Genomic DNA, 21921 nt, shown 5'->3' with positions numbered 1-21921 from the left:
TCCAGTATTGACCAACATTCTTTATTTGAGCGCATTTTTGATCAGCAGTATCAGAAATCATGAATCCTATGGTCCCAAGGCTGTGGTTCTCTTTGTGCATGTCCGTCCTTGTCCCCTGAGGGATACCGCCATCCAGCCCCAGGACATGCTGAAGCTGATTCAGTCACCTCCCGCTCAGGGCCCCCTCCACCCCAGCTCTGGGAAAACACTCTGACTCACTTGTGCTATCCCCGGGATGTCCACCCTCTGGAGGAAGTGATGGCTCCACCCCCAGGTGCCAGCAGAGTTCTGAGTCGCCCACTGTCCCCACACTGCGTTGTTCACAGTGCCAGAGGCTTTTAACAGGAATAAGGACAGCAACTGTCTGCTTCCTGGCTTCAGCCTCTAGTGGAAGGCTGTCCTGGGCGGGGTGGGGTGGAGAGAGGTGGGGTGTCTCCATCTGCACAATGTTACTTTGTCACAATGTTACAATGTTACAGCATACTTCTGGCCTAAGACACTGCCCCGGTTTTCTCTGAGGTCTCCGCTGACCTTTAGTTTTTTCTCTCACCCCTGAAGACCATGGCTTTTGCAAATAAGACGTATTGATCACTTGGGGTGGGAGTAGGGAGGACAAACCCAGTTGTCAGGGTAAAAACAGCTCTGCAGCCACAGAGCCCCTCTCAAGGGCCCAGCAGGGCTGACCTAGAGCTAGGGCCTAAGAGAATCAGATGAAAGAGAGAGAGAGAGAGAGAGAGAGAGAGAGAGAGAGAGAGAGAGAGAGAGAGAACCCCAAGCATCTTGGGTAGATGTGTGAGCTGGGGTTTCTTGACACCCCCTCTCCCCCATGGTGTGTTGCTTGGGAGGCTGGGGAAAGCAGCAGAGAGACTCCAGGAAGACCTGTGTCCCACCTCTGCCTCAGGCAATGGAAGCTAATCTCTAGTGGCCCGGCTCATCTACAAGGGAGATGGTTAAAAAGAGAGGGCAGAATCTAGCCTGCTGCGAACAGCTGTAACATCTGGCCAGGAGCTTTGGAGTCTCAAAGCCTCTCCTGTCTCTGGAGTGGCGATGTCTCCAGAGACCTAAAGCCAATGGCAGCCGTGAGTATCGATACCCCTGGCCCCAGGTGTGCAAAACAAATGCCATTTCAGCTTTGCTCCTGGTGGCTGACGTGGACTTTCCTGCACCCTGGCCAGAGGCCAGCTTGGTGAAAAAAGCTTGTTCCGCAGGCCACAGGCAGCGAGTGCAGGAGATAGCTGGCTTTGAATTGCATGAGAAAGAAAGAGAAGGTGCTGCAGACAGTGAGCCCGTGGCTCCAGGGAACCACTGGAGGAAGTCCTTGCTTGCTGCCTCCTATCAGATTACAGGAAAGAATTGCTTGATCAGCTTGGAGGCTCCTAGCAGCAAGTGACAGCAACAGCCCTCTGGGGAAGAAGGCCCAGTCTAAAAAGAAGTCCCCAGCAGGGCTCAGAGGGTTTGAACTGTGTTGTTGGTCAAGGCTGGTGGCAGTGCGGTGGCGTTAGCAGCATGGGTGTTGGCCCAGTCTGGGAAGGTGCCCAGCTGGAAGATGGTCTGTGCCCAGGTGTTCATGGCCAGGCTGAGCAGCAGGACACCCATCAGGTTCATCAGGAGGCCCGTCCGCACCTGCAGTGGAGACCGAGCGAGCTGAGCAATAAATAATACGCCCTCAGAGCAGATGGAAGTTGCAGGCTCAGCCCACAGCTGGCAGTGCACAGCTGGCCGTACTAGAGCCAGCCACAAGTGTAGGCCACAGATGTTTCCCAGGACCCTGGTGGCTCCCCGCGCCCTCCCCACACCCACGCACTAAGGATCTCTAGGTGTCAGGCACCTAGCCACAGGGTGTTCATGGGTTATGCCAATTAAACACAAGACCACCTCAACAAAGTTATCTGTTTCCCCTCAAGTCAGAGAAAGGCAGGCCTGGTCCAATAATCTTAGTTGATCATTAGGCCCCTCCCAACACCCAGCACACACATGTAGACACAGGTACACATGCATGTTCATATGTGTATGCAGGCACAAGTGTGTACAAGAACACACACACTAGAGATCCAGTTAAGGAAAGTCTTTTCTTTTTGAGGCAGGGACTCGTAGCCTAGTCTGGCCTCAAACTTACCATGTAGCTGAGGTTGGCCTTGAATTCCTGATCTTCTTGCCTCTACTTTCCAAGAGCTGGGATGACAGCTAACATGCCTATCTGCCGTTTCTCCCAGCATATTTTAAAAGTGCCTTGATTTATGACATTCGTTCTCTGTTCTGTTACTATGAAACCTCACTAAAACGTGGTGGTGTTTGTAGCCCCTGGAATCTGTGTTTCTGGGCCACATTCACTTATATTTGGCTCCAGAATAAAGCATCTCTTCTCCTCATTGAGGTGACAGCTGTTTTGCTTTTGACCACTGCAAGTTCAAGGCTAGCCAGAGTCACAAAAACTGAGACATCTCAATTGCTCTGCACCTGCTTTCTGAAAGCCCAGACCCTGCATCTAATAACCCCATTCCTGTCTGAACCCACCCAACCCCAGCAGCCCCTGATCCTGTGCATTTGGTGATATGGAGTGAAGCCATTTCCCTACTTCAGACATTTGCACAGGCTGGGCTCTCTGCCCACTCCACTCCCCACAGGGCCACGGCTCCTTGCAAGGCTGCTGAGTCACTTTCACGGAGGTCGGTCTGACCCACTCCATCGTTCTAATTTGATCCCCGGTATCTTGTATTTTTTTTTCCACTTAGCAATTCTGAAACACACTATTTTTAATGCGTGAGGCATAGTCTTCCAGTTTTGACTCCAGCCACAGAAAGTACCTACCCTCCCAGGAAGCAGGCAACTGTGTCTCCCGCAGTGCTGCCCCCAGTGGCCGAACCACAGATTACACTGGGCAAACCGGACTAAGGAAAGAGGCCAGGAGGGAGAGCTTTCCTTTGCTTCTTCCTCCTCACTCTCTTTGCCTTGGTAGACTGTCCTCAGCTGTGTGAGCCGAGGATGCATAGGGTAGTGGTGGCTATGGACAGAGGAAGAGGAGGGGGAGAAAAAGAAGGAGGCAGAGAAGGAAGAGACAGAAGAGGAGGAAGAAGAGGAGAAAGAGGAAGAGGAGGAAGAAATGGCAGAGAAGACCCTGGCGCATAAAGCAGCCATTCTCAACCTGTGGGTTGTGACCCCTTTGGGGGTTGAATGACTCTTTCACAGGAGTTCTTCAACCACTAGAAAATATAGGTATTTTAACATTTCAATTCATAACAGCTAACAAAATTACAGTTATGAAGTAGCAACGAGAATAAGCTTATGATGGGGGGAGGGGTCACCACAGCAGGAGGAACTGTATTAAAGGGTTGACGCATTAGGAAGGCTAAGAACCACTGGTATAGAGGAAGAGGGGGAGGAGAAGGAAGGAAGGGGAGAGGAGGAGGAGAGAAAGGAGAGGAGGAGGAGGAGGAGGAGGAGGAGGAGGAGGAAGAGGTAGAGGTGTCTTAGTGGGAAGATTCACATGGGTCATGGGAGAGACTGGCAATGCTGGTCGTATCTGGCCATCACCCCCCACCCCTTTCCAGCCCACCTCTGGGAAGGCCCACGCTTACCATGTCTTTGACCAGCAAGTGTCCAGTAGAGAAGGCAATGGAGTTTGGGGGTGTTGAGACTGGCAGCATGAAGGCGTAGGAGCAGCCGACTGTGCCTGGGATCATCAGGTACAAGGGGTGCACACGCAGTCGGATGGCCTGGGCGGAAGGAGTCCCAGTGAGAAATTGAGACCATTGGAAAGAGAGTGTCAGCAATATAGAGATTGTCACAGTGACAGAGAACCGTAGATACACGTGGGAAGAAGAACAGAGACAGAAGTGTAGACAAACACACACCACACATGACATGCAGTTTTAGGGAGATGGAAAAATTTAAGGTCAATGGTGACAGAGCCACACTGCCCTTTACCACGGAGCAGGCAAGGAAACTTATTTAGAACCGCCCCCCCTTCCCATATGAGCGAGCTTGTGGTCCCAGCTCCCTAGAGTAACTGATCCAGAGGTCTGAGTGAGAACCAAGATACTGCATCTCTCTTATGTTCCCAGGAGCCCAGGCTGGAGCTGGTCCAGGGCCATAGGCCAAGAACAAAGGCTCACATAACTAGGCTTGGCCCTACCCTCATCTATGGCATCTTAGAAGCTGCCATGTGGTACCTTTTTAGTCAGGGCCTGCCTGCAGGTGAGTGTCCCCTTGGCAAGCACTGTCCTAAGGCAGAGTTCAGTGTGACTTGGTCTTGGATGCTACCTACCCTCTAGGCTGACTGCATCTCTGAAATTCTCTTAGAGGGAATTTCTGCAACCAGAAGTGTAGACATTTTCTCGATAGGCTTTGCCATCATCCCCAGCCAGTAAATATTTTGATTTTGATGAGAAACCACATTTAAATGGCCTTTAATGGTATCTTTTCTGGGAACTGCCAGTTCCAGGCTCGTGGGCTTTGAGCTCCTTCCCCTCCTCCGTACTACCTCAGAGCATCCCTGTCTCCACCTGTGGCCAGATACCCTAGACTTCAGAGCAAAGTCTGACCAGTCCAGTCCCACTCAACAGAGGTCTGGGCACTCCAGGGTGCCCATCCTGAGGGCAAGTTGCTTCCATCCAGCAGTTTCCAGTGTTCGAGTTCTTTCACCTAGGGACTCCAGGCTGAACCTTGTCTTGATGTTAGCAGCCTGTGCACACAAGGTGAGGACCAGCTGCTGGTGATAGCTTTCTAGAAATGCTGCCTACCCATTAGGACAGAGCTTAAACACTAACCATGTAGTGCTTTCTGGAAACGTCTGCGGGACCTTTAGGACAGTGCTTAAGCAGTATCCATTTACAGTGGAGTGTGTTTCAGAAAAAGAAACACATGTAAGTCTGTGGCTGATACAGTGTCACCTCAATTAAAAATAGAAACATAGTAAACAAAGAGATGAGATGAGAAAGCTAAGCCCCCTGCAAAGGTGGCAACATTGTTTCATTTTATCCGTTTTGGGTTCTAGGAGGGGTGGCCTATGGCTTGCTTTTCTTCAATCTGTTTAACTACAAAGTGAAATCCCTAGTTTCCTAACATCCAACCACTCATCCTCCTTTATTTTGAGGCAGCATTTCTCTATGTAGCCCTAGCTATCCTATCATAGGCTTACTATGTAGACCAGGCTGGCCTTGAACGCACAGAGATCTGCCTGCTTCTGCCTCCTGAGTGCTGGGATTAAAGGTATGCGCTATGAGATCAAGCTGACCTTTAAGTCCTAGAATGAGATTTATCTGTGGGCAGCGTGTGCCCTTAGCTAGTCCTGGCTGGACCTCCACCACATGCCCACCAAATGCCCACCACATGCCTGCCACATGCCCACCACACGCCAATCGCCTTGGAGGCTTACTTTCTCTTGCTTTGTTTTCTGCCTGCCTGGCTTCCTCAGGACTTTTTTTTTCTATCCTGCATCTTTTTGTGCCCCAGGAATGGCTGGGGTTAATGGGGACTTGCAGGTGGAAGGTTTGCTGGATCTTGCTTGCCTAGCAAAAGAGGGTTCTGAATAAATCACCCTGAACCACCCCTGACCCCAGCCCATCTGAGACTGGCCTGTGACATTTATAGCAGAGGGTCTCAACAGGTTAAGACCTGTCCTCCCAGGAGACTCTTGGCAATGTCTGGTGACATCTTGGATTGCCGCTCTTACAGCGTGCTGCTGGCCTCTAGTGGGTGGAAAATGGAGAGTGCTCTGACACCCCACAATTTGCAGGGGAACCCTCTGTAGTGGCTATTCCTGGTTGTTGACTTGACTATATCTGGAATGAACTACAATCCAGAATTGGAAGGCTCATCTGTGACCCTCATCTGAAGGCTAGAAGACACGGGCTTCTGACCCGGATCTTGGAATGGAGATCTTGAGGCATAGTGACTAAGAATCTCAGAAGACTAAAACAGGGAGATCTTTGAGTTGAAGATCATCTGGGACAAAGTAAGTCCCAGATCCAGGCATGGTGGCACACACCTTTAATCTGGGCCACACCTTCTGCTGGAGACCTACATAAGGACAATGGAAGAAAAAAGATTTGCTCTCTTCACCTGCTTGCCTTGTGGGACTGTGAGCAACTGCTAGATCCTTGGACTCCCATTCACAGTTGCTGCTGACCATTGTTGGGAGTTGGACTACAGACTGTAAATCATCAACAAATTCCCTTACTATATAGAGACTACCCATAAGTTCTGTGACTCTAGAGAACCCTAACTAATACAGCCTCCTTGCAGAAAAATTTCGGATTAGAACAGGAGGCAGCAGGGTTATGGCTGGATGTTCTTCTGTGCTGGTCTGGTGAATCAAGACTTTCCATAGAACCCATTCTTTCTGTTTCTAAGAAACACAGGATGACAGGATGTCCTCATGGGTTAATTCTCCCACAGAGGAGCTACCCCACTTCTTAAGTATCCCTTTAAGAAAGAAGCCCTGACATTTGTGAACTGGCTCTGTGGTTCAAACTCTCCCATGCATTCTGGGAGCCAGCAGGGCAGCTGGAGCCCCAGGGAAGCGCCACAGCAGGGGACTCTGAGTTGGGACTTGGGCCACAGGGATCCTCACCAGCTCTGCCAGGACAGGCAGGAAGATGATGATGGTGGCCGTGTTGCTGGCAAACTCCGTGAAGAAGGCGATGACCACGGTGATGAGCAGCACTGCCAGCAGTGGGGGTACATGCTCCAGGGGGTGCAGCTGTCCACCGATCCATGCTGATAGCCCAGACTCCTGTGGGCAGACATACCTTTGGCCTCAGTCCACCCAGTACCACCCTTCACAGGCAGACACTAGTGCATGCTCTACAGGCCCAGGGGACCCCATGATCTATTTGGTTAGAAAGCAGAGTCTCTGTTTCCATTTGGGTCCAGTACCCAAAGTGCCATCTTGAGTGGGAGAGAGAACCAGACAGGCCTTTATGGCTAAGTCTTATTCCTTCAATGATGGTGACCACTTATATCTTCTGTAAAAAAATGAAGTAGTGTTACTACATGATCACACATTAATATGTATAGAATATATTATATCCCATATACTATTTGTAATATAAGACATATGTAATGACTAGTTTAAATTAGCCACTTGACACATTTTAGAACCACCTGGGAAGAGAGCCTCACTAGGGATTGTCTAGATCAGACTGACCTGTGGGCAAGTGTGTAAGGTATTGTCTTAATTGTGTCAATTGATGAGGGAAGGCACAGCCCACTATGGGCAGAGCCATTCCCTGGGCTTGGGTTCTAGACTATTAGAGTAAGGAACCTAAGCTGAGTGTGCTTGCTTGCAGTTATTGTTTCTTCCTGAGTATGGGCGGAATGTGACTTCTGCCCTGCCCCCAGGATCCTGCCTTGACTTCTGACTATGATGGACTTTAACCTGGAATTGTGAATAGAAGTCACCCATTGTCACTTAAGTTGCTTTGTCGGGGCTTTTTTTTTTTTTTTTTAAATCACATCAACAGAAAAGAAAACAGAGACAGCATATGTCTGATATAGCAAATGTGACACAATGTTATTAATGATAGAATTATGAGCAGCCCTAAAGATTATTGTCACAATGATAATTAACCAATATTATAGTCACAAGAAGCCAATATTAACATGGTATTGCTAGTCACTATCCTAAGAATCACCATTATCAAGGCTGGGCACCTGCTGGCACCTGCGGCCTCCTCCCTACCATCCTGTCCCTGTTTTATTGAATAGGAAACATTCTTGTGACTTGCCAAAGGTCCCATAACAGTGACTGAGAATCCATATGAACTTCTAGAAAGTTCCCTATCATTTCCACCTTCCTCTGGAGGAGCTGGTCTGTCACATGACCCTTTAAGAGCAATGCCCACCTGGGTGTGGTAGCTCACACCTATGATGTCAGTACATGGGAGCAGGACGACCCCCTGGACTTCCCAGCCCACCTTAGGGCTCTTTCTGAGAAGGGTAGCAGAGCTGTAGGTTTAGGGCTCATCCAAGGCAGAGCTGGATGATCCCCAAACACTGAGAATCAAATCATCATGTCTGAGAGGTGCTTGACACCTGCTCGTTCATGATGTGTGCAACATTCACTGCTCATTCTGAAGCTATATTTCTTATTAATGTATTTATTTACCTTTGCAAGACTGAATACTAAACCCAGAACTTGACACATGTGAGGCAAGTGCTCTACCACTGAGCACTACCTGCAGGCCACACTCTTCATGTTACTCTGGGTGAACTCACTCTGTAGCCCAGGCTACCCTTCAGCTTTTGCCATTCTTACCTCTCTCTCCTGAGATTGCCTGTCTGGATCGCCATAGCTGTCTTTAGAAGATTCCTTGATAGATTTGGGGCACAGCAGTCATTGTCCAGAAGGAACAACGCATTTGCTTCTCTGATTTACCTTAGAAGTTACTTCCAGGGCCAGAGTAATAAGAGCTTAAGAAGCTGGGTGCGGTGGCTCACACTTTTAATCCCAGCATTTGGAAAGTAGAAAACAGGATGATCAAGAATCCAAGGCCAGCCTTGGCTACATAGGAAGTTTCAAGCCAACCAGGGTTGTATGAGTCTCTATCTTAACAAGCCAAAACCAAAGAACCAAAATCAAAACAAAAACAAACGACAGTTTAGACACATCACACCCCAGGAAAGTCTGTAGCATTAAGGCATTTTCTGCAACCTGCAGAGTTCTGTGAGAGGCTGCACCAGCCATTCCTTGCTACAGGGAGCACAGGGCAGCTGGTGCTCCCTCAAGCCATGGTCTGGCACACTGTGCACTGCTGAGAGAGCCTGTTAATGACCAGGCAAGTGTCCAGTCAAGAGCTTCCTGTGGCCTGGCCTCTGAGTGAGAGGACCCTTGCCAACCAGTGCCTTGACTTGGGCTCCTAAATGGAAGGCATCTTCCTCTTCTCAGCTCCCTAAGGTCCTGCTGGGGACACTAAAGGGATTTCCTCCAGCCCTTTTCAATTCCCCGAGGAACTATAGTCTTGGTTTCCTTAGAAACACAGCCCTCAGAATTCCCAGGGAGGCCAGAGACCAGCCATAGCCAGAGGCAGCTTGGGGAGAGCTAAGGGACTCTGCTTAGCTGGGTTAAGTGTGCTGCCCAGCTAACTCTTTACCTTCCCCGTGCCTCAGTTTCCATATCTGTAGGCCAGAGGTTATAAGGGAGAAAAGCAGCCTACAGATCTAAAATACTTAGCACTGTGTCTGGGCACCATGAGTGCTAGTGGTCAGAGGTCGCTCGAGGACACCTGATGCCTGGGCGTGGGGGGTGGGGGGGACAACTCAGAGCTGATTGACACAGTGGCTGTCAGACTCCAAAGGTGACCAGCAGACCCCAGGTCACTTTGCAGAAGTGAAGGGGGGGGGGAGACTAAGCTTTCAGGATGTTGTTGTTCTTCCTCCTCTTTCCTTCAGCCAGACCCTCTCTCCGCGCTCTCATCTCCACATAGTGTGGCTCCCATCCTGGAGAGCATAGTGTGGCCATGTTTCTTAAGGACGGTTCAAGTCCAGAGCTCAAAATTCCAAGCCTCCGAGGGACTAGAAGATGCATAGTGAGACAGACAGACAGGAAGAGGGGCTACAAGTGGATAGATAACAAGGGTGGCAAGCCCCTCCCCCGCCATTTCTTCCTCACCCTCCTGACCTGAGACAAAAGCCCCACAGCTTAAAATAGTTGTCCTCCATCCCCTACGCCCACCCCTGTGGCTGATGGACCAGACCAACAAGTACCAGGCCAGACCAGGACGAGTTTACCCAAAGTGGTGGGTCTGTTAGCCTCTCTGTTTTTGTTCAAACTGACCAACCCTGAGTCAGGGGAGGGGTGCGCCTTAAAGACCCTTAGAACCCTAACCTTCATGGAGAGGTTGCATTTTAGCTTCTCTCTCTCTCTCTCTCTCTCTCTCTCTCTCTCTCCTCCCCCCTCAGTCTTCCTCTGTCTCCGTCTCTGACTCTGTCTCCGTGTCCATCTCTGTCTCTGTGTCTCTGTCTCTGTCTCTGTCTCTCTCTCTCCTCCCCCCTCAGTCTTCCTCTGTCTCCGTCTCTGTCTGACTCTGTCTCCGTGTCCATCTCTGTCTCTGTCTCTGTCTCTGTCTCTCTCTCTCTCTCTCTCTCTGTGTATGTGTGTGTGTATACATGAGCGTTCCTCATCTCTAAAAAACGACCCGAAGCTTCTTTTCCCGCTGACTCTGCCGCTGTCAGCTGTTTGAGATTTTCCCTGCTGCTACTTGTCAGCTCAATTTCCTCCCTGCCTTTTAATTCTTTGAGTGGCCGAGCACACGAACCTAATCAAGGCCGCAAGAATGTAACACTGGGGTCCTGGGAAATCTCTCTAAAGGCCTCGCAACACACAGCAGACTCAGCTCAGCAAACGAATTCTTGGAAGAAAACAAAGCAAGCTTGAGGAAAGAGAAGGCTGGTGTGTGTGTGTGTGTGTGTGTGTGTGTGTGTGTGTGTGAGAGAGAGAGAGAGAGAGAGAGAGAGCATTTAACCATTGCAGCATGTAAGAGCTCTGTGACCTTAGATAAGTGACGTAGCATCTCTGTTCCTCCACTGCTTTAAGTGACTCTGCGGATTAATGGGTGTCTATAAAAGTGGTACGGGAAAGGACGTATTACTTTTTAAGTAATCTGCTGGGCAATAGAGTGTTTTCCTCCATGTGGGCATTGCCCCAAGTACTTTGCAAGTATTAATTTAAGTTCTATGACCATATGCATGAAATAGGTGATGCGCTCTTTCCTATTTTATGGCTGAAGAAATGGAGGCACAGGGAGCTTGTGTTTTATGTCAACTCGACACAAGCTAGAATTATCTGAAAGGGGAGAACCTCAGTTGAGAAAATGCTTCCAAGCTGTAAGGCATTTTCTTAATTAGGAATGGCAGGCGGGGAGAGCCCACCCATTGTGGGTGGAGCCACCCCTGGGCTCGTGTTTCTATAGGAAGGCAGGTTGAGTAAACCATGGGGAGCAAGCCAGTAAGCAGCATTCCTTCACGACCTCTGCACCAGCTCCTGCCTCCAGGTTCCTGCCCTGTGTGAGCGATGGGCTACTTCCTGGAAGTATGAGTTGAAATTAACCCCTTCCTCCCCGCTTGCTTTGGTCACGATATTTCATCACAGCAACAGAAACCCTGACTAGAATAGAGCTGACAGATGTGTTCTGAGCTTGGGCTCTGAATCTTAGCCATTTTGGTAGGCTCACACCACCATCAACAGGTCACACATAAAAACCGATTGTGATTTCCAGCAGAAATCGGCTGACGGCAGGAGTATGCCTCTCTGTCCACCTCTGCGACTCACTGCCTCTGACTTAACCTCCTGGAGCCCAGTAGATTTGTTCGGTGGATGTGACGTACCAGTGCAAGAGCAGACACTGGACAGTCACCTGCCAGCAGCTATGGCAGCTTCCAGGTCCTATGTGCTCATGGCAATGGCAGGGATCCACTCTCTTCCAGAAACTTCTCTGGGGGCGTTAGCATGTTCACACTAGTCCATGTTCACACTAGTCCATGTTCACACTAGTCCATGTTCACACTAGTCCATGACTCAACACAGACCTTCTGAGCTCTGGGGTGGCTAATCTTCACAGTCAACTCAATTGGACTTGAAATCACCATGGAAACAGACCTCTGGGTGTGTCCATGAGGATGTTTCCAGAAAGGTTTCACTGAGAAGACCTCCCCTGCCACCATAGGCTGGGGTCCTGACTAGCATAGGAGAGTGAGCCAAATACCTTCGGCCCTCTGCTTCCTGACTGTGGATACAATGTGACCAGCTGCCACATGCTCCAGCCTGCCTTCCTTGCTGTCATGGATTGTATCCTCAAACCATGAGGCAGGATAAATTCTTCCTTCCTTTGGTTTCTTACCTAAGGGAGTTTGTCCCAGTAAATGCAACAATGGCTAAAGCAAGGGCCACGAAGCATCAAGTGGCCCGAACAGTGGTGGGAAGGACAGGTGGCTTCATAGTTTCCCTACGGAGAGGCCCCAAGCGGCAAGCAAAGTTATTTGGGAGTCACTGGGGTACCAAGAGGGGGAGGGGCAGGGGCAAGGGCAAGGAGTTGGGCTTTAAGGAACGAACATGGCCTCAGTCTCTGAGGAGTCAAGACCTGAAGAGCAAGGACTCAGATCACAGAGAAAGGTCATTAGAGAACATTCTGGGGTAGAAATGAGTCTGGCGGGCTGGCAAAGAGCAAGGGGCTATTGAGCTGCAGGGAGAAGGAAAGAGGAGGCGCGCATGCTGGCAGGGAGGGAGTCAGGGGCCGGATATGAATGGCTCTACATAGAGGCCCAGGGAAGCCTTCACTTTCAGCCTAGCGCTGAAGTATATGGGTATTTAGTGCGTGCCCTGCAGCAGGTGGCCTGAGGAAGTGTGCTATTATGACTTCTGAGGAGGCCACATGTCCGGGCCCATCTATCCTCCATCCGGGGATCCTCAAGCCTTGGGCAACCTGATACAGCCTGGTAAAGACCCTGGACAGGGTCCAGAAGCCAAGAGGTGTCGCAAGCTTCCTGGTGGCTGGCTCCTGGGCCAGATTATGCCGCCTAGGGACAGAGGCTGGGGTGAAGGGCGGCTGGTAGACAAAGGCCTCACTGAACTGAAACCCTGGCCAACTGCCCAGCACTGCCTCCCAGCATGCACTGCGGCCCTGCATCCCAGCCCAGAGGCAGGGCCTCTCCACCAATCCCCCAGCTTGGGGAAATCCTCTGGGGTACAGGGTCTCCGGCAGCTCCTGCCCCAGGCCCAGGCATTGCCAGTCATTGTATCAAAACGTACCTCAGCCACTGAATTGTGTAGGTCTGAGCCTCCCCATTCCCTCCACTAGCCTTTTCTCTAATGTCTAATCCAGATAGCCAACCACACCGGGCCGTGCCCTAAGCACTGCCTCATCTTATAACACTAGTTATAGCAAGTGGCTGCCCCATCATTCCCATTTTACAGATGGGGAAATTGAGACCCAGAATATTTAGTAAGTTGACCAAGGTCACACATAAGAAACTCTGTGATTCTAATGGAGACAGTCTGGTCCCACTGCAGGGCCTGACCCTCCAAGCCTGGCTAATATGCTGCTTCCTCCAGGAAGCCTTCCCAGATACACCGTGTGAGAAGGCACTTCACCCTTCCCTATTTCAGAGACATCCTTAGCCGGAGGTGGAGCTGATCCCCACGTGGTAAGCCTGGAATCTCTTGGTGCTGCCCTCTCCTGGCTAAGCAAATGGTGTTGGCAATTGGTTCCTTCCATCTTTAAAATGGGGACAGCAGCTGAGGACATAACTCAGATGCATGATGTCCTGGATTTGATCCCTAGTACTGCATTAAACAGACATGGTAGCAAATGCCTGTGATCCTAGAATTCGGGAGGTGGGGCCGAAGGTGGGAGAATCAGGAGTTCAAGGTCATCCTTGGCTACTTAGCAAGTTTGATGACAGACTTGGCTACATGAGACCCTGTCTCAATGGACTGCAGTGGAATAGGATGGGATGGACTAGAGTAGACTGGGAGAGGATGAGATGGGCTGGGCAGGGCTAGGAAAGCAGCTGTGAGTCAGGGGTTCTCTGAAGACAATGGGTCACTGCTTGGAAAGCCCCTCAGCCTGGCATCCAAGCTCTATAGAGGATGCAGTGGGGCTTCCAGACCTCAGAACCAAGTTCAGTTTGGGTCACTGCTCCTATCCAGAGTTCCTGGAGACGCAATTATTCACTGCCTCACTTTTCCTATCTGTAAAATGGGGATAGAAATATTACTTGCATCCTAGGGCCAGGGGTCAGGATTAAATGAGATGATGCTTCCGTTGTTTTGTTGGTGTCGAGGCTGGCTGACCCTGACCTCACAAGAGAACAAACCTGAAGCTGAAAGTAGGCAAGCTTGAAACTGCTCCCGGGAGCTTCAGTCCCTGGGTGGTGCTTACCCTGGTCCCAGCCTGCCTCTGAGCTCAGTCTCAGAGATTGTGGAACCAGAACCGGGGCCTCACTGTTGCTAAGGAGATATATTGTTGCACATTGTTATTAAGTCTCCATAGCTCAGAGTTTCTATTTCTTAAACCCAATGTGCCTAGGAAATCACGTTTTTTGTTTGTTTGTTTTTTTTTTTTTTTTGGTTTTTCGAGACAGGGTTTCTCTGTGTAGCCCTGGCTGTCCTGGAACTCACTTTGTAGACCAGGCTGGCCTCGAACTCAGAAATCCGCCTGCCTCTGCCTCCCGAGTGCTGGGATCAAAGGCGTGTGCCACCACGCCCGGCTGAAATCACGTTTTTTAACCTGTTCTGATCTTTTGAGCCCAGGATGCATGATCACCCTTTGCCTTGCTGAACTCACGAACCCATGGTCTCCCTTTGCCTTACAAAAAACACATTTTCAAGGTATCTTGATCAATACCCATGACCACCTACGCTATGATATATGATCACTCACTGTTCCCCATAAAAGAGACCCCCAAAAGCGAGTGGGGAGCTACTCACTGAAATCTTGATGGGGTGAGACTACCAGCTGGCCAGTCCCGGGCTCAACTCTAAAATAAAGCTGGCTTCAATCAGACAGCCGTTGAATTGATCTTTCTCCTCACAGATTTGGGTTTAGCAGAAATCGCTGAGAATGGCCCTCCGTTTCTAACATTCGTGCCACTAGGGTCAAGGTCACAGACTTTGGGGTCAGCCTGCCTGGATTTGAATCCCACCTCCATAGCTGTGCGACCTTAGGCAACTCACTTCACCTCTCTGTGTCCTGGCTTTCTTGCACTGAATGGGGGTAACAGTGGCATCTGCCTCTGAGGTTTGTGGGGAGGTCTCCCAAGGTCCTATGCCAGAAGTGGGGTGACTCATGTGCTCTGGGTCACCCCATGACTAGTGCTAGCCTTGGTGTGTGCCTATCGTGGGACCCCAGGGGCTGCATCAGACTTCATTCCTCCGTCAACACTGCTAGGCACTGAAGGTATACCCACAGGCTAGCTGGGGAGCAGGACCTGGCTGTCTCCTCGCTTGCTCCCTGGAGCTGCAGTAGAAAACTGGCCATAGCTGCCAGGCCCACTCAGCAGCAGGCCTCCTGGGCCGCAGGCCTCCCCCTTCCTTTTCACAGTCCCAATTCCTCCTAAGCCCACAGCCTCCATCCTTTCCTGGCTCCTCCCTTGTCACAGCCCCCCCCCCCCAAGCCTGGTTTCTCCCAGTGCCCACAGCAGCTGCTCTTTCACCTCACAGCCTGGACTCTTGCGTGGCCAGAGTCTCTACTCTCTCCATGCCCAGCAGCCCTCTCCTTCCTCCCTGCACCCCCCTGCTGCTCCTCCCTGGCCACAGTCCTCCCTCCTCTGGCCCACTGCCCCCAGGTCCCCCCAGCTCTCACCTCACAGCCCTTGGCCATGGCAAAGCCACCTCCTAGAAGAAGGATAATGTTCCAGGGCACTGTCTCCTGGGCCTTCTTCCAGCTCAGCAGGGGCTCTGTCTCTGAGTTGGGAGCTAGGTAGAGAAAAAGACCCAGTTGGCGATGGCTTCAGGCTGCTTGGCTGGGAGGATGGCAGCCCCAGAACCCCATCTTTGTGGGGACTTTCGGGGACCCCGGAAGCTATGTCTACTTCTAACATCTGCTTTGGGGATTTAGGGAGAACCCCAACCCCTCATTCTGATCCAAATGGAAATGATTTTCAAGGCTCCTGTAGTTAAGAATATTCTGGACCCCAGGCTCTTCACATGCCCTGTTTAAATGTCTCACCAGCCTTCTTGGCTAAGGGCTATTTTTATTCTCATTTACAAGATAAAAGGCTTTTCTCTATGTCTGAATGTGGGGACTGTGGACCCGGGACAAGTGGTTTTGGCACTTTGGTTTTGAATGCCCATTCTCCACAGAGAGAGCCGTCTCTGTACAGTTTTTTGTGTCCCAGAATGCAGCCCAGGAGGCCTGGGTGCTGCAGGCCCAGGGTCTGTGGGGACCGTGGACTCAGGAGAAGGGGTGGACTTGGTCTTTTGGCTTAGAATGCCCATACCCCAAAACAAAGGGCAAAAGGAGGAAGGAAACTGAAAAATAGACACCGGGTTCTTGAGCCCAGTGCATTATGGGATGGCTGCTATTTCCTGGAAGCTGGCACTTGACAGCAGTGACTGCAGTGGGGTAGGGGGGCAGCAAACAGCTGGCCCCGGGGGTGGAGGGAGATGGGTGAGGCTCTTCAAGCCAGACCTGTGCTTGAGAGAAAACTGCAGTGTGGAAACAAGGGCAGGTGACACCAAGTTAGCGGCCCCTGGGGTCCCACCCCATAAGCAGGTGCCTTGGGCCAGTGACTCAACCTCTGTGAGGACCCAGGAGTGTGAGGGGGACACACCAAGCCTGGTTCTTTGTCTGACAAATAAACCCCACATGTCCACCATGTGCCCAATGCTCTCTTGACGTCACAAACACAGAAAGTGTATGGAGATCAACTCTTTCCCCAGAGAACAGACATTCCCCAGGGAAGACACGTAATAAATAAATACATCAGTGTTGGGAAATATTATGTTATGTGTTATAAAGAACAACTAAATAAGTAATAGAACAGAGAGATATGGTGTATTCAGGGAGGGCTTCTCCGGGGAGGTGGCATTTGGGAAGAGCTCTGAATGATGCAGCTGAGTAAGCCAGGCAGACATCTGGAGGAAGAGCTGGTTGGGAAGGGAAGAAATAAGAGTTATCCTGGCCAACATCATCACCATAATCCCCATCATCCCCATCATCCTCATCATTGTCACTATCACCACCACCAGCAGCAGCAGCAGCAGCAGCATCATCACCCACTTACCAACCACAGCACAGTGCCCAGCTACCAAAGGCCCTGGTCTGCATCAGTGTCACTGAGACCCATGAAGGGAAGGCAGTCGGTATGAGCAGGATACCTATGTGGCCTGGTGTCTATAGCTTATCTCTTTTTAACTAGGTCTTTATCAGGTAACTTCTTCCCATGGAAACCCTGTGGCCCCTTGCCAAGGTCCCGTGGTTCCTACTCCATGGGGGAACACTACAAAAGGTTGCCTCAGTCACTTCTGTGCAAGCCAACTGGTAGCCCAAGGGTGGCCGTGTGTGGAGTCCCTGTCCCTGCCCACTGATTCCAGAGACTCCATTCTGACCCTGCTCTGCAGAGGGGAAGTGGCGACTCCCTGACCCTGACTGGTCACACTAAATAATATCACACTACTATTATGGCCCCATGTGTTGGCGTTGCGATTTGAATTATTGGACAATATCTAAAACTAGGGGAGATTTCATGTAGAAATCTAGATTCTTTGATTCTCTTGGGAAAAAAAAATCTGAAAACTTTAATGAAAACTAGTTTTGGTTTTCTGCAATGAAATGAGTGACATCTTCCCTTGAAAGCAGAACTTCCAGATACGAGTGTGAACAGACCTGATACGCCCAGGGATGGAGGTCTTACCGTTATAGTTATTCTTAAGTATTAATTGAGTATTAATCTTATTGTCAGCTTGACTGGTGTCACCATGACAACACACCTCTGGGCGTGTCTATGGGGGGTATTTCCGGAGAAGTTCAACTGAAGAGGGAAGACCCACCCTGAATGTGGACAGGGCAGCATCATCCAATGGGGGTGGGGTTTGAGGTTAAATATAAAAGGGGAGGGAGTCTCTCTCAGCTTCCTGACAGCTGACATGATGTGACTTGAGGCCTCCAGATCCTGCCGCCATGTCTTCGCCGCCATGTTGAACTGTTTCCACTTGGACTGGGACAAAGCAATCTAGTTCCTGTCATTCTGCTGCTGTGATAAAACGCCCTGACAGAAAGTATCTGAGAGGAGAAGGGTTTGCTCAGATCATCATCCCAGGTCACAGTCCGCCATTGTGTGTGTGTGGGGGGGGGGGTGGGGGAGAGTGGAGACAGAAGAACTCAAGTAGCCAGGCACACCCAGAGCCAAGAGTGGAGAGAGGAGGCAAGCACACAGGCTCACTGCTTAGCTCAATTTCTCTGCTCCTTAACTCTTCAGGGCCAGAAGCCAGCAATGGTTCTACCTACTTTTAAACTGGTTCTTGCAAAACCAATGAACATAATTAAGACAATCCCATCCCCCACAGACAAGCCCACGGGCCAACGGCATCCAGATAGTCCTTCATTGCGACTATCTTGCCGGGTGATTCCAGATGATGAAAAGCATCAACCCTTTTCCAATGTGCCTCTGGTCAGGGATTTGATCACAATCCCAAGGAAAGTAATGAGCCCACCTTCTGCTGCTGAGTCCTTATGGGATGGAAACTGTCCCTCGTTTCAAAGATGTGACAGAGCAATGGACTAGGAAGCCATGCATCCTGTAAGCTACACTTTCCTGCCTCCACTCAGCAGAACCTAAATGCTCTCTCTAGAGGCATTAGAATTTGCAACAATATCTATTAAATGACCAACCCCAGAGGCAGGGCATCCCCAGGAACCCTGGCTATGTAAGTGAGGAGCCCAGGCCCAGAGAATCTGGGGGCCTTAGCGGAAGCCACAAAGCAAGGTGGAAAGAGAGTAGGGTAGTGGTCCTCTGTGACACCTCTCCACAGTGCAGAATGCAGGGGACAGATCCTAGACTAAGAGCCAACAGGTCAAAGTCTTGTCAGGAGTCCATGTTGCTACAGGGACTCCAAAGAGACACTGCCCAAGTAAGAACAGATCACACTCCAAGGCCCTTAGGCTGGAAGCATGGATGGGGACCAGAGAGCCAGAACAGGAAGACTCCAGAGAGCATCACTGTGTGCTACAGGTGGGGAAGGAGTAGGCTGGAGCCCTGTGAGGATAGGGATGAAGATGAAAAGGTGAATGGCAGAGGAAAGCAAATGTTCCCTGGGAAGGAGACCCAGGGAGGAAGGTCAGGCTTCAAAACAGGGAACAAGAACTCTGAGAAGGGAGAAACTCTAAGGGGAGAGAGACCCTGAGGGGAGGGAGACCCTGAGGGGAGGGAGACCCTGAAGGGAGGGAGACCCTGAGGGAGGGAGACCCTGAGGGAGGGAGACCCTGAGGGAGGGAGACCCTGAGGGGAGGGAGACCCTGAGGGGAGGGAGACCCTGAGGGGAGGGAGACCCAGAGGGGAGGGAGACCCTGAGGGGAGGGAGACCCTGAGGGAGGGAGACCCTGAGGGAGGGAGACCCTGAGGGAGGGAGACCCTGAGGGGAGGGAGACCCTGAGGGGAGGGAGACCCTGAGGGGAGGGAGACCCAGAGGGGAGGGAGACCCTGAGGGGAGGGAGACCCTGAGGGAGGGAGACCCAGAGGAGGGAGACCCAGAGGGAAAGGAGAGACCCAGAGGGAGGGAGATCCAGAGGGAGGGAGACACTAATGGGACACTCCATGTTCCATGGCTCTTGGAAACGCCCCCCCCCCCCATGTCTTTTGTTGTTTTCCTCCCCAGTGTCTATTCAGTTTAAGCCTAGCTCAAGTTTGTCCATCTGCCTCTTCAGGCATCTGAGGTGTAACTCCTACCTTAAGCAAGAGTTTTCTATAAAATATCCAAAAGTAAATACGTTGGCTTTGTGGGCCAAGAGATCAAATTGAGACCATTGTCATCTTTGTAATCACATAATTAAGAACACACAGCTTCCAGGATCCACTGGGGAACTGCAAAGCTGCCCCACCCCACTTTGTTTTTGTTTGTTTGTTTGTTTTTTGACAGGATTTTTCCATGTAGCCCTGGGTTTCCTGGAACTCACTCTGCAGACTAGGCTGGCCTTGAACTCACCAAGGCCTCTTGAGCTTGGCCTCTGCCTGCCAATGCTGAGATTAAAGGCACGTGCCTCTCCACTTCATGCTAAGCCTTGTTAAAGAACCATGGAAGCTCAAGTTCGCACACTAGTTGGATATCAGGAATTATTTTCCTTTTGGCTTTTTTTCTATTCATTTGAAAACGCAACAAGCATCTTTAGCTCTTGAGTTGTGTACGTGTGTGGGAGTGGGGCACACAGCTGCTGGGTCTTGCCCAGAGATTGTAGCTGTTAATATGTCTCCTAGCTGGTCACCTGGGGCAGTCCCCAGTCCTCAGACAGAGCAGCACACTGACCTTGTGGCTAGCAGCACTGAGTCCTGCTTCCTGGTTCCTGGGTCCCCTGCCCAGCCCAGACACCATCTATGAGCATCTTACCTTTGAAGTCAAACCACCACTTGAGTGAGGGCTTCTGGGAAGGGAAGAAGAACAGGATGGTGACAATGGCCACACCGGTGACAGCATCCGAGACAAACCTGCAGAGAGAAGGCCACAGGCACGTGACTCTGGCTCCTGACAGGTCGCGGACAGGCAGACTTGTAAAAGTGGACCTGCAGACTGGGAGACGTCTGCTGTAAGGGACACGGAGGGCTGTGGGACCACCATCCTGCTTTGTGCCCAGGTCAGATGTGGCTACCAAGGGAGGCCCAAGCCATTACCCAGGACACCCTAAGGAATTCTACTGCTGCCAAACAAAGGCTTGTTCTCTTGATCTAAAGACCTAGAATAGGGATTCTTCAAAGGGGGGGATTTAAAAAGCAAAGGATATTAGGGCCCACAGAGTGTGTAGGAATCACCTACACTTGGACCCCATAAGAGCCCTGTATGTGTGTGTCTAGCTTCTGCTTGGGTTCTTCCTGGCACAGATAGCTCACCACCAGAGAAGCAGCTATCCACACCTGCCAAGCCCAGGTCCACCAGCCTCACAGCTCCTCCAAACCCAGCTTCCACATTGTAAGAACTCACACCGTGTCTTTATGGGTGTGAGTTCTTGGTAGACATGAGTCCTTTAGAGTAGGCTTTAGGGACATTCAAAAAGCAGAAACAACTTGCTTAAGACCAGACTATGGTCTGTGGAGGGGGTGGGCTCGAACTCTGATTTTCTCAGCTCTGAGCTCAGGGAAGCCCAGAGCCCACTGCTAATTTATGTAGCACACACCAAAAGAATGCTTGAAATTGCCAAGACGATGGGGGGGGGGCTGGGCCAATCCCACACCATACTCGGGGCCACTTTTCTGTCACCTTCACGGGGGACCAACCTGGTGAGGGCATTGGGAACCTGTGATTAGTGAGACAATCCAGGGTTAACTTCGAGGAGGGTAGTTAGTGGTGTGTTTCACACCCTTCCATGTGACCCCTCCCCCACAGCATTCCTGGCCTGGAGTTCTTTCCAGAGCTATTCAGTCAGTGTCCCAGTCCACTGCTTTATAGTACAACTCATTCATGTCTTCAGTGCACTCAGTCCAAGCTGCAGTCACTTGGTTGTCTAGTATCTGCTCTTGTCTGTGCCCATGGCAACCGTCTCCTGCTTAGCATGTGACACATTCTTCATCCGTGAGTGACTGAAGCAACATAGGTGCATGGAGTCACCTAGCTCATAAAGGCTCATAAAGACTGAACTAGGGTTCTAACCCAGTTTTGTCTGAGTGCTTGTTGCCTGAGAAAGCAAGGGTTAGCACCCACCTAAGCTCTTCTGGGAGGGACTTCAGCCCAGCCAGCTCCACACAGCCTACCCCGGGACCCTCCCATGGAGCCGTGCCCCGTAGGTCTGCAGAATCTCACCCAGGGGCGAAGAGGCTGGCCCAGCCAGGGATGAACTTGGGGTCCCGGGAGAAGAGGAGGATGGCAAATGTGCAGAACAAGATGAAGACGGCCTGTTCAGCAAACCTGTGGAGCAGAGATGTGGGCTTGGTGACCTTGGGCTCTGACAGGCACCCGAGAGGTGGCCCTGACCTGCTTCAGAGAAAGCTGAGGGGCTAATTACTCTCAGGGAAGCCTGGAGAGAGGGTACCCCAGGGTGCAGGTGATTTCCAGAGTCCTCAAAGGGGTCTACCATTGTTAAGGGAATTGCTCAGGATCCTACAGAAACAGACAGACAGACAGACAGACAGACAGACAGACAGACAGACAGATAACACAAACAGAGCAAAAGAGAAGCAGAAAAGCAAAGAGAAAAGGAATGGAGAGGCACAGGCCAGGTGTGACGATGCACACCTTTAATCCCAGCACTCAGGAGGCAGAGGCAGGAGGATCTCTGTGAG

The 21921-nt window shown here is 51.0% G+C and overlaps 1 protein-coding gene across 1 annotated transcript in view; it reads right to left on the bottom strand.

The window, feature by feature from the left end:
* Slc13a3 (solute carrier family 13 member 3) overlaps positions 1–21921 on the bottom strand; it is a 70347-nt gene continuing 48426 nt past the window's right edge. Inside the window, exons 8-13 of the mRNA XM_021185867.3 lie at positions 21443–21547; positions 20039–20136; positions 15300–15412; positions 6572–6733; positions 3576–3713; positions 1–1623 (exon numbers count right to left, since the gene is read on the bottom strand). Coding sequence (XP_021041526.1) covers positions 1447–1623; positions 3576–3713; positions 6572–6733; positions 15300–15412; positions 20039–20136; positions 21443–21547 — 793 coding nt within the window. The 3' untranslated portion in view covers positions 1–1446. The remainder of the gene's footprint in view (positions 1624–3575; positions 3714–6571; positions 6734–15299; positions 15413–20038; positions 20137–21442; positions 21548–21921) is intronic.

Source organism: Mus caroli, unplaced genomic scaffold (assembly GCF_978045245.1).
Source record: "Mus caroli unplaced genomic scaffold, Mus_caroli_1 scaffold_2, whole genome shotgun sequence".
NCBI classification, from domain to species: Eukaryota; Metazoa; Chordata; class Mammalia; order Rodentia; family Muridae; genus Mus; species Mus caroli.
Note: the sequence above shows the minus strand (reverse complement) of the source record. Positions and strands in the feature narration are given on the sequence as shown.